The sequence below is a fragment of the Drosophila simulans genome, chromosome 3L, assembly GCF_016746395.2.
Source record: "Drosophila simulans strain w501 chromosome 3L, Prin_Dsim_3.1, whole genome shotgun sequence".
NCBI classification, from domain to species: domain Eukaryota; kingdom Metazoa; phylum Arthropoda; class Insecta; order Diptera; family Drosophilidae; genus Drosophila; species Drosophila simulans.
In genome coordinates this window covers 18,007,456-18,024,291 of record NC_052522.2, presented here as the reverse complement: position 1 = coordinate 18,024,291, position 16,836 = coordinate 18,007,456, and the positions used below count along the sequence as shown (strand labels likewise).

General features: G+C 39.6%; 3 protein-coding genes and 1 long non-coding RNA gene across 12 annotated transcripts; 3 read left to right on the top strand and 1 right to left on the bottom strand.

Moving 5' to 3' along the window:
* Positions 1–770: 770 nt before the first annotated feature.
* Positions 771–2,415, top strand: LOC27206212 (cell death protein Grim). Its single transcript, XM_039293616.2, has 2 exons — positions 771–1,588; positions 1,995–2,415. Exon 1 carries the CDS (start codon positions 1,082–1,084, stop codon positions 1,490–1,492), a length of 411 nt encoding a protein of 136 aa, XP_039149550.1. The 5' UTR covers positions 771–1,081; the 3' UTR covers positions 1,493–1,588; positions 1,995–2,415.
* Positions 2,416–3,844: 1,429 nt separating this feature from the next.
* On the top strand, positions 3,845–6,408 carry LOC6738558. Of its 9 annotated transcripts, none has more exons than XM_044922934.1 (10): positions 3,845–4,306; positions 4,365–4,447; positions 4,510–5,151; positions 5,205–5,297; positions 5,352–5,387; positions 5,482–5,514; positions 5,619–5,684; positions 5,741–6,053; positions 6,114–6,235; positions 6,286–6,408. In XM_044922934.1, exons 1-10 carry the CDS (start codon positions 4,008–4,010, stop codon positions 6,297–6,299), a joined length of 1,701 nt encoding a protein of 566 aa, XP_044778869.1. In that variant the 5' UTR covers positions 3,845–4,007; the 3' UTR covers positions 6,300–6,408. The 9 variants fall into 9 exon arrangements, with proteins under 9 accessions (XP_044778869.1, XP_044778870.1, XP_016032412.1 ...); XM_016169295.3 differs by having other exon boundaries at positions 3,846–4,306; positions 5,205–5,288; positions 5,355–5,387; positions 5,619–5,690; XM_016169301.3 differs by having other exon boundaries at positions 3,846–4,306; positions 5,205–5,288; positions 5,619–5,690.
* A 2,633-nt stretch (positions 6,409–9,041) lies between these two features.
* Positions 9,042–11,387, bottom strand: LOC120284751. The gene is made up of 3 exons (XR_005543972.2): positions 11,207–11,387; positions 10,353–10,622; positions 9,042–10,296 (listed from the first exon to the last, which is right to left on the bottom strand). It is a non-coding gene; the product is annotated as an uncharacterized LOC120284751 (long non-coding RNA).
* Positions 11,388–12,006: 619 nt separating this feature from the next.
* On the top strand, positions 12,007–14,116 carry LOC6738557 (transketolase-like protein 2). The gene is made up of 2 exons (XM_002085326.4): positions 12,007–12,905; positions 12,964–14,116. Exons 1-2 carry the CDS (start codon positions 12,087–12,089, stop codon positions 14,014–14,016), a joined length of 1,872 nt encoding a protein of 623 aa, XP_002085362.1. The 5' UTR covers positions 12,007–12,086; the 3' UTR covers positions 14,017–14,116.
* The last annotated feature ends 2,720 nt before the right edge of the window (positions 14,117–16,836 follow it).

Genomic DNA, 16,836 nt, shown 5'->3' with positions numbered 1-16,836 from the left:
CTGAAATATATTAAGGATTTAAGGTTAAGATTTGAAGTACTAAGTATAAGCTTACAATGATTAAAATAACTATAAATAACCCAAAATGATAGAATCTTGAAAAAGATCTCTTGTTTACCACTTATGAATATTGAAAATAATAATTTTGTATCATATATACTAATAATTGGTACAATGGATAAGATTAAATTGCATTTAATCACAAAAAATCAGTTTCTATGCGAACCAAAAGGTCACAACAAACAATTGTTGATTCATCCATAGTGAAATACCAGTTCGAAATTCGAAATGAAAATACGCCGACCAAACTTCCCCTCAGAATTTCTAGACTCAGCTAGAGCAAGTACGCCCAAGTTAACCCCTGAAGTTCGAAATGAATTCGAACAACGGAATCCCAAAGAGCTTACGTTTTATTTGACGTAGCACTCTTACGTAAAATGATTTTCCCCAATTCCGCTCTCATTTTCCGAGTCTCTCTCCGCTTCTCAGCTACTTTCCCACCCCCTTTCTAGTTCCGAAGTAAAGGTAACAAAGGCAGCCGTGTCTTTGGGGTGGTAAACTGGCGGTGGTGGTGGCACATTGTCAGTGGTGTGGGTCCCTGTGGTTGGTGGTTCAATTGGTTGGTTGTTGGCATAAACAAAGCACACACACAATACACACACACTGCCGGGGGGTGGTGGAAATTGGGAGGGTGACATTCACCGCAAGAGAGGAACTCGCTTCCTATAGGAAAGTACAAAGAGAGCAATTTTATAAATGTGACTGCAGCAAGGATATTTGCAGTCAGTCCACTCTGAAACCTCGACCAGAGAACATTGAATAACAAGCGGAAGCGAAAAGCGCAGTTGAAAGTTCGTCAAAAAGCGACCAGTTTCCTCGTTCGTTTTCCCGCCAAATGAGTCAGAAAAATTTTCCAAGTGCTCGATACGAAACATAAAGACTTACAAGACTTAAAGTGCAAGCAGTGAATGGAATATATTGTTCCTGAGCAATATTGAAATCGAACATTAAAAATATATGCTTTACTTAAGTTTTATATTTTTTAAAGATTCAAACATTTTGTATTAAATCAAATACCGCCATGGCCATCGCCTATTTCATACCCGACCAGGCCCAATTGTTGGCCAGAAGCTATCAGCAAAACGGCCAGCAGGCAGCAGCGAGTCCAAGGACAACTGCAACACCTGCTGCACCACCGCAGCAGCAGCAACAATCGCAACAGCAGCAGCAGCAACAACATCATCAGCAACAGCGCCCTCAATTCCGTGCCAATATTTCCGTGCCGCTGGGAAGTCAACAGGGATCGATGACCATGTCGGAGTTTGGATGCTGGGATCTTTTGGCGCAGATCTTTTGCTACGCCCTGCGAATCTACAGCTACAGTTCGAGCCAGCGACAACCGACGGTCATTCAGATATCTTTCGAAATCAGCAGCGGCGGTCAGAACAACGATGAGGACAACGTGACCGATGCCACCTCCAAGGAAAACTAAATGTGGTTTCCATTTTTCATCCTGGTGGAGAGGAAATCTTTGGGATTTTCTGGGAAAGGCAGGCTCAATCAAAGCGCATTGTGATTTCTTTTTTGGGTATGGACACATGAGGAGGAACGAGTTTTGTAAAACATGGGATATTTCCACAACAAAATAAGAAAACTATTTTTAAACTATTTTTGAGAGAGAGAAAATTCAAAATTTGTCATCGACTTGCTTAAAGTGATTTCGGTTGTTTGTTACTTATTTGAATGTCAAATTTTCCGATATTAGTTTTGAAAAAATGTTTAATTTTGCACGCAAAGGTTTCCCGGTTGGTTCAAATACATAAATACTTAACAACATTTAGAGAGCATAAAGAGAAATGTGTAAAATTGTCATAAACCTTATTAGTGTCTATACGTATGAGCAAAACCACAAGTATCGTACTCAACTAACAAATAATTGTCAAATTTTTGCATTTCAACTACTTACAAATATAAATCCTAAACTAATATTACAGAACTACAATACAGAACCAACAACAAAACAAAGATGCAACCGCAGCAACAAGAATAACAAAAGACAACAACTCAATTGTACAAAATAGATTTTAAGCAAACAGCAAATTTTATATGTTTACAACAAAGAGAGAAAATACAAAATGTCTACAAAAATAGAATACAAGAACCGCCGAACAGAATACATTTAAAAAAAAATTAAGCAAAACAACACATTTAAGCAATTTTGATACGAATAATCAAGAACAACAAAATTTGAAATGTATCTTATCATTATTATTGATTTTAGCAAAATTCAAAAAATATTATTTTAATTTTGGCATTGAAAATTAAACAAGAAATATTGAAATTATTCACATGTAAAGATAGCATTTGTAAGAAATTAAAATTTTTATAAGACAAACAAGCAAAAAATAAATACAATTTTATAAAAAAAAATAAAAACACCTTGACCGATTATTGCCCCTTTTCAGAAAAACACAACTAATTTTATTTTCCAGATTTATTTAATTTCCTTTTATTTCGGAGGTGTAAAAATATGCATTTAAAAACATTATTCGAAGGCTGTTTTTAAATATTTTAATAATTAACTAAATCGTTTTTAAAATAAATTCAAAAGAATATTCTTTGTTCCACCTATGTTTTTACAAAATTAATAAATTAATCATAGTAATTTGAATTTTTTTTTTAATAATTTATTTTAATAATCTCTTATGAATTAAGCCCTTTGCCTTTTTATCCCATTTGGGCAATGAAATGGCAAAGGATAGCCGTCCCGCCAGGAAAAGGCGGAGTAAGCAAACATTTAGCGATCGCTATCGTGAAAACCAATATGTCACCTTAAAAGGGAAAACACATTTTTGGTGAAGGGCAGACAGAGAATTTTCCCGTTGTGTCATGCCAGGCACACTCCGCCCAAAAGGGTTAAAAAGCAAAGGTGACGCTTAACCGCAGATCTCAGTTTGTGCCACCAATGTCCAAGTCATCGGGCTCGGGGTCAAAGGGAAAAAGAGGAAAAGGGTAAAGGGGGTGTACCCTTTAGCAAACCCGGAAACCCATTTAACCCCAGAAGTGGAAAAAGTGTAACATCTGTGGCAGCAAGCGATCAGCGGCGCCTGATAAGTTCGCCAGTCAAATAATAATTATGCAAACATTTCGGGCCGCTAATTTGCCGCCTATCTTAATTTAAATCGCTCAAAAGCGCACTGGAACCAGCGCACAAGAAATTGTTTAATTGTCGTGACATGACAATAAGCGACCTGGAAATTAGGGTCCTTCGCTATCCTTTTTTTTCGCGTGTGGCTTGATTTTTGGCGATGATAAGCAAGGGGGAAATTATAGGGTATGCAAATGCTCGCATAGTGTCGGTCGCGTGTCCTGGATCAAGTTTTCATTCGGGTTTGTTTTCCACTCAAATTCCTTCTTAGCGCCTGCAATTATGCTCGGCGGAGAGACAGTTTATGATAACATATTTGTAGTTAATTTAGTTAAATTAGTGCCACATATGTTAAACTGATCTGAGATAGCCAGGTGGGAGCTGCAAATGGGTGAAAATTCCATTAAGTCACAGGTTGTTGGCAAACTGCTTTCAATGGGGTCCACCCTCGAATATTGCAATAGCTAAAACCACGGGTAATAAACATTTAAAAGGTATACGGAAAATAATATAAAAGCACATATGAGTAATCTAGTTAACTTAAATACTCATAGTAAAGTCATCTAAATATGCTATTTCCCTTTTGAATTGCAAACTGGATACATAGAGTTTCAAAAAAATTGTTCGGTGTTCTTTTTTAATTTAACTTTGAAACGTTTTTTTTAGTTGATTTTGAGAAAGTTGTTCTAAAAAACATTATCAAAGTATTCAATGAAAAGAGTGTAAATAAACTTTAAGAAATTATTATTATTCCTTAAAGGAAGCAAAATTCCAAAGCATTTACCTAGGCATGAGCTAGATACCTCAGTGGTGTCATAAGACAGCAGAGCTCGACCAGGATATCCATCTTATAATCATAATGAACGCTTCGGATAAGAATGACAATGATACTGATTCCTTGGGCGACGAGCAGGATCAGGAAGTCCGCCAAATACTAGATTCAATCGAAAGCCTCGATGATGTCTGCAAAACATTCAAGTCGAAAAGTGTTCAAGAATTAAACGCTCAAAAGTCAAGTGAAGTTCCCAAATCTGACCAGGAAAAGGGTCACACGTCAGCGTCGAAATACAATTCTAATCCAAAGCCAGAAAAACTTACTTCTGAGCCAGATCCAGATAGCGAGTACACACGTTTTCTGAAGCAGATGAGCGTTCGTTAGTAAGTTAAGCTTATTTAAAAATTACACCTTTAATTGTCTTACAAAAATGCATCGTAGCTCAGAGTTTCGCATTGCCTCGGGTCAAGTAGTTCAACAAAAGGGTCAGACAATGGACTTCCGGGATTATAACTATAGCGAATGTATTGTAATTTCTAAAATAGTTTTGGAAGTTTATTGATCTTTTTATTTTTTGCTAATATAGATCCAGTATGCCAACCTTCGTGTAGCTGGCAATCCTTTGACCCAATGACACAGGACTCGACATCTGGACAAAGAGAGATGGAATCGTCTTCAAGTTCGCCCGGGCAGATGTCTCAAAATCAATACGGCTATGGTCAATCTCTTCCGGAAGCCGGATCAAGATCGGACGAGACCATTGTCAACGATCCCAGTACTACCAGTTCAGCTCCATGTGAGAGTCCTTGCTGCTCCAAAGAGACCTGTGGCTGTTGCTGTGATATCCATTCTAGTCAGCAATCTGGATGCTTTCAATGGGATCAGACTTATCCTGGCCAGCAACAGCACATTTTTCCTGTTCCAATGGGTGTCGATCCGAGTACCGGGTTTCCCATCTACTGTTACTCTACCCCACTAAATTATCAAGGCAATGCCATGTACTCTATGCCAGGCATGCAAATGGATGAAAGTCAAAGGGGAGGCGGTGGCCAGAACAACCGGGAAACTGGTACGAAATGTCCAACTTCATCAGCATCTTCAGAGGAAAATTGTCATTCAAATGGGGATAGTGCTTCATTTCATCAAAGTCCTAACAACTTCGACATGGAGGCCTTTATGCAAAAGTACCAGAAGAGTGTGCAGCAATGTTATGCCACTGCACAACAAGGTAAGCATGGTAAATTTGCAACCGTGGAAGAAATGTAATATGTCGAGTTTTAGGCATTCAACAATCATTTGCTAATGCTCAAACTCAGCCGTGTTTCAATAACTTTACGCAGGGAACTCAACAGTATTATAACAATGGTACTGAGGGTAAAGATGAATTCGTAATCTTAAATCAATTTGACCACATTTTCATCATTTAAGCAGGTACGCATTCAATGTTTGCCAGCCCCAATCAAGGTAAGTTTAAGCAGTCACTAATTGACTCTTCATCGTAATTAAATAATATCCAACTGTCTTAAATCATATTAACTATTTTAAAACATTTATTTAGGTATGCATTCAATGTTAGGCAGCCCCAATCAAGGTATGTTTAATTAACTTATTCACTTTCCAAAGTGTCTTAATGACATTCAACCGATTTAATCATATGCACCATTGAATTATTTTGAAAAAACCAACATCTTTCAGATTGTCAAGGCATGCAACAGGCTTTCAGTTCTTCTTTCGGTGCTCAACAATACTATAGCAATGATGGTCTTGGTACTTACTTAGCATACCAAATTATCAAATACTTACTGATTTCCGTTTAGGTGCTCAACAATGCTTTTCCTCATCGATGGGGATGCCTTCCCCTAATTGGTTTGCCAGTAACACTGGATTTATGAGCGACTCTCTGCAGAACCACACAGTATACTCCTCAGACTACAAACCCTTTTCCAACGATGGCAACCACTTTAACCACTTCCCCAATGGCATGGACATCGGCTTGGCCTCCGAACCCTGTAACATCTACGGTCCAGCTGGATCCCCTGGCCTGGTTGAGATGGGCAACGGTGGTCAGGTCTATGGCATGGGTGGTGCCTGCGAAATGAATATGAACGCTTATCCTCTCAGTCAAATGAGGTAAGAAATATTTAAAATACTGAACCATGCAATACAACTTTTTGTTATTACCTGCGTCAGTTATTCAAGTCCCTATTCCTACGATATGTCTGGTGGTTCCACACCGAACTGCATTCCAGCATCAGGTATTCCTATGGCTACTCCTCAAATGCAAGCTAGTCATATAAGTAGTGTAAATCCAGGTTTGTAACGAATAATTGTTGTATGCTTTTATAATATTTGCGATCAACAGTGCAACAGGGCTGAATCGGAAGGAACACCGTGCGTGAGATGGTGGATATGATACAATAATTATATATATTATATTATTATACTCTTAAACAATAAAACCACACAAAAAAAAAATGAAATGTAACAACTTCCTCTTCTATTTATAACCTTAGAAAAGAAAAATGTATTGAACATTGAAAAGCTTCATTATATGACTGCTGAAGATGAAGACTTTGTCGAATAGTATCTCAACAGAACTTTCTTGAAATCCAGCTCTTCGAGCCATTAACCCTCGTGGTAATGACTCACAGTAGGAAAGTTCCACCTTCCCAGATCCTGAACTTCGCATGGCATGCACTTTAAGTCAAAGCTAATTACAGTGAGCTGGTCTATTGATTTTAGCAGTAAAGTACACTAACCCGTGAGGGAACCCTCGCATTGGACAAACAAACGGGCGACATCAGTGACCCAGTTTCGTGCAAAAACCAAGTCGGAAAAGTGGCAAACGGAAAAAGGGCCAGGCAAACAACGCCCCCAAATGCGAAAGGCCTGTATGTGGAGCGAAAGTGAAACGCAATATGGCCACAAACGACCACATTCGTTTAAGGGGATAGGAGTATCTGTGACTATATTCACTTGGTTTGTCCAGGAAAAGAGGCAAATCAAATATCAAAGTGCCGACAATGAAAGCTCTGGTTAATTGTTTGATGTTAAAGACCGAGACAAAGCGCAAAGCGAAGTTAAGTAAAGACTTCTTGAGATTCTCGGATAGACATTTACGGCCGACTATTCATTAATCTCATGATTCATAGACCATAGACCATAGGGGATTCTAAACTATTCCCGCCGAAAAAACGTGTGTCAACACCCACAAAAGCACAGGAGGTTGTCTAGGGTCCACAAACAACGCGGATAAGAAGGAATTTTCCAATGATTTATTCTTACGAGGCAACACCTTAAAATAGTAGAACAGAGAAGTCATGAGTTTGTAACTCCTTCGGTACCCGAATATGATTAATTGCCTCAAAAGAAATTTGTTTCTGACCATCAGTTGAACACAATTGCGCTTCATTATCAGCGTTTTGGCCAGTGACCATCAGCGGCAGTCAATTACCGGTCGACAGTCTCGTTTCTACATTTCGATTCTACCCACCAATCTGCTTCACTTATGTCCACAGTGAAAAAATAAATAATAATTTATAAATTATTATTATCAATATTTTTAAATACCTCGTTCTGACTTCCATTTAAATATAAATTAACATAATATCTTGCACCTGTACTTGTTACAGGTTATTTTATGACATGAGAGTTAGAGAGTAGAGCCATTTCAAATATATTCTTTGTATTTCTCAATTTCCGACTGATATTTTTCCAGTGCATTCCTATATATTGCCTGGGTGTTGTTGTCAATGTCCTGCTGCGCTATTATTTGTCTTGTGTGAGAGACTCCGACTCGGTATAAATTGGTTTACGCCACTTTTGGGTCATTAACAAAATTGAAAATAGAGACGGACATAGGGAGGTTACTTGCGGGGAGGGAGCTGTAGAAGAAGTGGAAAACGGAGACCACCGGGCTCCCATTAAATCAGTGCCACCTATTTTGGTAGTTGGCCAATCATTAGACACCAACGGTGCCCGAACTGTGGGAGTCTAGGCGATATTAAAGCGTCTCCTTGGGAGTTTTGGAGCAAATAGTGGGCTTACTTTCAATTTATCGCCTTATGCGATCGCTAATGATAAGGCTTTTGATTAAGTAATTAAAATGTGACAATACATAACTTAATAGATATATATATATCATATATCATAACTTAATAATTCAACAGCAATCACAATAGAGCATTGCAATGACTCCAGATAGTAATGCACCACTTTCGGAATCCATATAACCCTTTTCCAAGCCAACATCTCAATCCGAATCGGTTGGAAGAAAAAACCCACAGATAAAATTATCTCCGCCACGAGAGCGACTCACTTCCAGCCCGGGGATAAACTCATTTAATTTAATCAAGGGCACGACTTCTACTTCAAGTAGGTAGCGACCAAATGTCCAGACAAGACAATAAAAAGGCGAAAAGGGATCACGTCGAAAAAAGGAGAAATCAAAGCGTAACAAATTCGCCGGCAGGACTTTCACTCGGGGAAAAGAAAGGAAAGTAGAGGACACGGATTAAACAGCAGGCACGTGACTCCTGAGGCCGAGTCCTTTTGTTCGGAATTGAAAGCCGATTATGCCCAGGGTAGCGCATACATAGGCATTTGCACTTCATTATTATGAGTTATGATGGAACGCAGGCTGGTCAAGCTGGTCCTCGCACAATTATGTCACCCTGGGCAAAATTCATTATTACTGCCCTGCCATGCAAATCGATTTGTCGTCTATCCGTCGATATTTCTTTTGACATCTGAAGGGTGTGACCAATTTGCATCGCCGAACAGGACACGCGTCGCAATCAGATCAAAGGGAGGGGAACCCTAGATAGGTCCTATCCTATGCAAATGGACAGAATCAATAAATGAGCTTGGACATAGGTCAATCGCTTTCACTTAGTCAAATGTCCTATTGAAGTCGAGTGCCTGCTTAGCCTGGGAACATTTATTCCGAATCCGATTGCGATTTTTCATGGTCTTCACATCCTCGATTGGGAATGGCAGTCAATCGTTAATTGAATTGTTTATCAGTCTTGAAATAAAGCATATAAAATGTAACACTTCACTATTACCAGACAAAAATTTTTACCGTATGTATTTAAGTAATTATATAAAATTCTGAAATCTTAAATATATTGTTTTATTTATTTATTTAAAGCAACACTAACATGAGCGTAGGCTACGAGGCCTACGACTATGCACATCCATATTTTTATATAAAATGTTTAATACATTTTGGGGATATTTGTGATTTAACTTAAATTGTACAGGTTCTTTTTTCTAAGGAATTTTATTATTGTTTGTTGGATGTTTAAGGAACTCGGTGGTTTTTTGGTTACTTAGCAAGTGTTGAGCTTCTTCTCCGCTTGCCTCAAAAAAACAGCTCCTAAACTGAATTCAGAAATGGAAAAAACAAGTTCTTGATAACGGAGGATCCTGAGCAGCCAAATGGATCGAATACGATGAATTCGCCCACCCAAAAGGAGGGTTCGCAGTTCTCAGAGGCTTCATTTTTGACAACCGAAGCTTCTAAAAATACGATGCATTTGTCTACCCATGTGGAAGGTTCGCAATCCTTAGAGACCTACGAAGAATACTTCAAAGAAGTATTCCAGGACCTCGATGAGGAAATATATATCATCTTAATAAATCATCTTATAGATATCATCTTAAATTTTGTATTTTAAATCACTCCTTTGTTGACTGGAAACAGCTGGAAACAACAAGTTCTTGATAACGGAGGATCCCGAGCAGCCAAATGGATCGAATACGATGAATTCGCCCACCCAGAAGGAGGGTTCGCAGTTCTCAGAGGCTCCTCTTTTGACAACAGAAGCTACTTCTTTGACAACTGAATCTTCTCCGTTCGACGAAGAATACTTCAGCGTAATATTGCAGAGCCTCGATTAGGAAATATATATATATTAAGAACTCGTATTCGATCCATTTGGCCGATCAGGATCAAGATCCTTAATAGATCTTCCGTCTCTGGGAACTCGTGGTTTCCAAGCTGGATTGGCATGCGCGTTTGTCATCTCTGCCATTTCTGAATTCAGTTGAGCATGGTGGTGGTTCCTTAGGTAACTGAAACCAGCTCTAGAGCTCAACTGAATTCAATAATGACAGTGATGCCAAACGCGGATGCAAGCCCAACTGGAAACAACGAGTTCCCAATGACGGAAGATCTATTAAGGATCTTGATCCTGAGCAGCCGAGTGGATCGAATACGTTGAACTCGCCCACCCAGAAGGAGGGTTCGCAGTCCTCAGAGGCTTCTTCTTTGACATCCGAAGCTTTTTCTTTGAATACGATGAATGTGTCTACCCAAGCGGAGGGTTCGCAATCCTTAGAGGCCGACTTCAGCAAAGTGTTCCAGAGCCTCGATGAGAAAATATATTGTATATCATCTTAAATTTTATCTTTCAAATCACTCACTTGTTTTAATAACATCTTTAATTATGCCGCTTGAGATCTCCGAATCAGATGTCTATGCTATTATCTCCCTTTCCCACGGTTATCAGCTGCTGAAACTCTCTTTACGCACTTCCACTACATAAATTCGCTTGAATTCGTACTCGAAACATTGGCAATGGATACGGAACCCTTTGCTAAGTGGCAAACATCAGGGGAATATCGCTGGGCGTTACGAATGACGACAAATTACACACACCAACTGCTGGGCCCGTGTCTTCGGTTGGGTATTTACTGAAAATTTGCAAACAATATTGATTTCGAACCGATCAAAATAAAAATTAATCAATGCACTTAAAAATTTAGAAAAACACACATAAAGAAGCAAACTCAATGACGTGGAAAAGGGAAAGGGTGTGGTGTGGTGTGGAGGGAACCCTTTTTTGAGCAACCCTCGGCTGAGTTTAAAGTGCTCGAAAGGAACTTAACTAATTTATAACTTATGACTGCACGGCCATGGACAATTTTCCATGCCACTACAAAGGAGAGCAAAAGCCAAAATTTGACATGAGTAGCGGTCGCTTAGCCGAAACCATGTGTAAACCCTTTTTTTTAAATTCAAAGTAAACCCTTCAGTCGGGACATGTGAGAGTGCACATGTCAGCAAGCGAATTAATCGAAGAGAAATGATTTATTTAGCGCTCGGACAGACGGAACGCTTCGTTGATCCGGGGAAAGGGTTAGAATCCAATGCAACCCTCGTGCAATTCCGATTCGCACCCAAATCAAATTTAAACTGTTTTCAAAACTGCACCTCTTGGTCATTGATGGGCATTTATAGGTCCAGAGGGTTGGTCCTGCACTTTGGATTTACTTACGCGTTTACTCGCTGTGAGAACTGCAATTTTTCACCGTAAATTCACACGGCATTTTTTTATATAACCTCACTGAATGAAACATTTTACTGTTTTGAGTTTCTGCCTTCAAAATATTTATGACTTTTGATTTGTAATGACACTACTTGGATGTTTGAGTGATTCGAGTGGAAATGCTGTCTTGATGCTTTCGATTTGCTGAAAAAATGTACAATTACTAGAAAATGCAGTAAAAGCGTGAAACGAATTATTGGAAGACACGTGGCTAACTATCGGGTTGTTGTCCATGAATAAATTAAGCATAAACCGATAGCATGTAATCGATAGTTTAGCTGTATGATATCGATATAGTATAGAAGAGAAAAAGATTTTAAAAAGGCAATTGAGAAAGCAATTGTTAATTTAGTGTAATTTTATTATGTAACTTTCTTAGCCAAAAATAAGCACTCCACCACTCGAGAAGCCAGCCATTATGCCATTTAAGCATAAACCGAATTTTTGTAAGCGATAGCTAAGCTGTATGATATCGATACAGAATAGATGAGAAGAAGAGTTTGAAAAAGCACGCGAAAAAACGCGCACGTGAAATGGGAGAAAACAATTGTTAATTAAGTTTAATTTTATAATATTACTCTTTTTGCCAACAGTAAACACTCCACCACTCGATAAGCCTGCCATCCTTTCATTTAACCCGTGGGAATTTAAGGGAGAAGGATTTAAAATTTTAAAATACTCCTACAAATTTGTTAAAATAAAACTTTATATAAAAACATTATATAGTTGTTACGCCAATCGAAGGGAAATTTTAAATCTGGCAAGAATTACAGCACAACAATCTGCCCTTGATTAGTTTCTCAAAATTAATCAAAATTTGGTTGTGAAAATGTCGAACGCTAAGCTGGACAGTAAGGTCGTGCAGAACCTGAAGGACGTGGCCCAGAAGCTGCGGATCCACTCGATCACCTCGACGCAGGCGGCCAAGTCGGGACATCCGACATCCTGTGCCTCGTTGGCCGAGATAATGACGGTGCTGTTCTTCCAGCAGATGCGCCTGAATCTGAAACATCCCCGCGATCCTTCCAGCGATCGATTGGTGCTGTCCAAGGGACATGCTGCGCCCATTCTGTACGCCGCTTGGGCGGAGGCAGGACTCTTCCCCGTGGAGGAGCTGCGAAATCTGCGCAAGGTGGACAGTGATCTAGAGGGTCATCCCACTCCACGGCTGAGTTTCGTCGATGTGAGCACCGGATCCCTGGGACAGGGCATCTCCGTGGCCGCTGGAATGGCATATGTGGGCAAATACCTGGACAAGGCAGACTATCGTACTTATGTGATCGTGGGCGATGGCGAGGCTACCGAAGGAGCAGTCTGGGAATCGCTCCACTTTGCCGGCCACTACTGCCTGGACAACCTGTGCGTAATCTTCGATATGAACAAGGTCTTCTGCTCGGACGTAGGCACTGAAATGGAGGTTTACCGGGAGAGGTTGGACGCCTTCGGCTTCAATGCTCTCGTCTTAAATGGCCATGATATTGATGAGCTGGTCAAGGCCTTTATTAATGCGGCCAGCACCAAGGGTAAGCCCACGGCTCTTCTAGCCAGGACGGTTAAGGGAAAGGACTTTCTGGGCATCGAAGGAATCGAAGAAATGCACGCACAGCCACTGGGCAAGAGAGCCGAAGCTGCAATCAAGCACTTGCAGGTACGATTGAAAGATCAATTAATAGTTAACTTTGTAATGGTATCATGTGTTTCCTCAGATGAAAATCGCAAATCCCAACGTGCGCCTGTCGCCCAAAAAGGTGGGAAAGTGCGGCCACGCCCCCGAGGTGCATATTAACAATATAATGCTGTGCAGTCCGCCCAATTATCGGCTGGGAGATTCGGTAGCCCCACGCTTAGCCTACGGAACCGCCCTGGCCAAAATCGCGGCTGATAATCCTCGGGTAATAGCCCTTGATGGCGATACAAAGAACTCCACTTATGCGGACAAGATGAGGAATGCATTTCCAGAGCGTTTCATCGAGTGCTTCACCGCACAGCAGAATCTGGTGGGCGTGGCCGTGGGAGCCACCTGTCGTCGTCGCACTGTGGCCTTCGTCTCGACGTATGCCACCTTTTTCACCCGGGCCTTTGATCAGATCCGCATGGGCGCTATTTCGCACACAAATGTGAACTTCGCGGGCTCCCACTGTGGCTGCAGCATCGGCGAGGATGGTCCCTCCCAAATGGGACTGGAGGACATAGCCATGTTCAGGAGCATTCCCGGGAGCACGGTCTTCTATCCCACGGACGCAGTTAGCACGGAGAGGGCGGTGGAACTTGCTGCCAATACTAAGGGCGTGTGCTTCATCCGCACCACGTATCCGAACACAACGGTGATCTACAACAATGACGAGGTGTTTGCCGTGGGACTCGGCAAAGTGGTGCGCCAGAAGCCCTCGGATGAGGTGCTCCTGATTGGAGCCGGCGTCACATTGTACGAGTGCCTGGCCGCTGCGGAGAGATTAGAGGAGGATTGCATCACGGCGCGGGTGATCGACCCCTTTACAGTGAAGCCCCTCGATGTCCGACTACTCGTAAAGCATGGAAAACTGTGTCGTGGAAGGATCGTCGTGGTGGAGGATCACTACCAGCAAGGCGGATTGGGCGAGGCGGTCCTCAGTGCTCTGGCTGACTACCGAAACTTTGTGGTCAAGCATCTCTATGTTACCACTGTACCGAGATCAGGCCCTCCTGCTGTTCTGCTGGACATGTTTGGGGTCTCCTCCAGAAATATATACAAAGCAAGCCTGGCCATCATGAAGAAGTGAGCAGAATGTCCGAAAAAATCGACAAAAATTAAGAAGTGTAACTTTATAATTTCAAGTACTTTCCGTATTCAAAACTTTTAAATATCTCTCTCAACACAAATTATAAATGTAACTATATTTATATTTTGGTTATCATGCAAATTGAATAAAAGATCAGTAAGAAGTTTATATAAAAACTATTATAGCATTGTTGGACATTTAAGTCACCTGTATTTATTTTATTATGAGAATTAAATGTTACCAACGATCTTTATTGTATTGAAAGTACTTTGTTGTTGGACCCAAATGTGAACCACTCCACTTCTTAATAAATCAAATATTCCCTAAACAACAAAGCAACCCTTTTTTAAATGTGACCTGTACCTTTTCCATTGATACTTGCCCCTTAGCTGCGGTATTATATTTCGCTCTACCTGAACTAATAGCCGTGCAATGTGAAATGTGTTTCATGCTACTGAAGCTCAAAGAAAAATTGCATTTGCCAAAAATCAATTGGGCGGAACTAATTTCAGGAACTGAAAAGAGGAGAATCATTTACTGCGTTGGCGGAATTTTCGATTTTGACATATTTATTTGCAGTGACCTTTTCGCAGGGGCGCATCCAATCGTTAGCCCCCTCTTCTTGGTGTTGATTTAGTTTTCGATACGGCTTGACTGTATTATCAGGCAAATAGTTCACACTATTTGAACAGGGAATTACCTAAGGAACAGAAGAAATTTTAAAAATAATTAAAAAAATATAGAAAATGTACTTAATCTTTTTTCCTCTAGATTATTAAATAATAAGCTTAACTGCCATCTTTCTCTGTTTACACATATATGTATAACTAAAAATTAAATATAAATATATGTAATATGAATCTTATATTAATAATTAAACAAAATTATTTTGTAAAAAATAAGGGTATCTCGTGGTCGAATCACTCCCGCTTCTTCAAGTTCTATCTCGCCTGACCAAAGGCCACTTTAAATTATCCGTAATGACATCCGTTGCCGTCTAATGTGGCATTCATCCATTTATTCATTTGCCTCTGAGGCAGCAGAGGTCCATTTATTGTTTTTCGCTTCCTAATCAGTACTCTATATTGTTTGATGGTTTGGTTCAAAAGGACAACAGGATGTGGCTCTGTGTGTGGTTAAGGGTTGTCCAAGTGGACAAAGTATCCCTTCCGATTCGATCAAAATTTACGATAAATGCTTTAAAAATTCTATACACCTCAAATACACAATGGACGCACAGATAGCGGAGAAGTTTTTCAATTTTTGTTAAGTGAGCATGGCTAACTAGATTGGTTAAAGATCATAAATTCAACAAAATGAAAATAGATTAGATGACATCATATGTGGAGTGCCCTTTGTTCCCGCCACACATGTGAAGGAGTTGGATATGTGATTTTGGGGTAGATTTATGAGGGAACGACTGCACCTGCTTGAAAATGTCCCCCTCCCACACAAACATATATCATTTAATGAGGAAAATCTGTGCTGCCAAAATTTGTAAGCAATTATCTGCGGTGAAAAAAGAGCCCAAAAACAATCATCAATCTCTGTCTGCAACTGTTAAAAGCACATGCATTTAAATTAGACATTTAAGCCAAGCGCCCCCGCCTGAAAATACAATCCCCAATATTCAAATAGAACGAAGTCAGTAAAAAGGCGAGGCTTCAACAGTAAACTACCCTTTAAAAAACATTGAACAAATTAGAGAAATAATAATAAAGTTTATACAAAATTCTGTGAAAATAACAACATAGGGAAAAAATTAACACATCTCAATAGGTATTTTGGTATATATTAGAGGAATACGATTGTTTAACTATGAAGTTTAAAACGTACATACCCAAAAATCTGTGAAGTACGAGGTATAAAAAGAGAAGTGTCAAAAGCAAACACCGAACAGGAGTTTCGCCCGGAAACGCTTAATAGGATTTTTACAATTTTTACTATTTTCCTGTGGCAGCTACTGGTTACCAGTCGTTTCCCCCTTTCACTCTACTCTCTTCTGCTTTCTCCTCTGTCTTTTTTTTTAATTTTCCAAATATTTTGCCTTTCACCGGCTGGAAAAAGGGGTTAGAAAAATGCCAAAAGAGCGCACCCCTGTGTCGCAATGGAAATTCTTTTACACTTTTGTTTTCCTTTTTTCCTTGGCTGTTGTTGCTCGCAGGATATGGTTATTCTTGGTCCTGTTGTTAGGGTTTCATGCACCGCATAACATTAAAATTCAGATTTTGATTGATCATTCTGGTTGAAGCGAATTAGAGGGTATGAGTTCGTGGTAGTAGAGGAATTGAGTGAAAGGGTATTATACACAAGATGTGAGAGGAGTATGTTAAAGCCTTGTCTAACAATGTTGTGAATTGGTTATTTAAAGTTTTTAAGTGAAGGAATTTTAATATCGAAAAAGTATGATTATTTTTATTTTCCGCCTTGGTATAAAGCATTAATTGTAAATGTAAATGAAATGTAAAACAGTTTGGAAACTAATAAATTATAAGTCAAAATAATTATTTCACAAACATGTATATTGTTTTTAGAACTAAGTTAGACAAATACCTAATAATCAAGTAAAATCTATCCGTGGAATTTATGTATTTTAGATAAAAATATTAACATAAATTTCACATTTCTTTCATTTAAATTACAAAATGATTGCTAAATGACTTGAGCTGGATTTACATAAACTTACGGAAGCATTCTATGAATATGTAATTTAAACATAAAATATTTATACATACGCCAATTCCTTAGAAGACACATTTAGAGGGCGTCACGCTAACCAAACTTTCCCAGGGAAATTTACAAACATTTGCCAAACTCCTT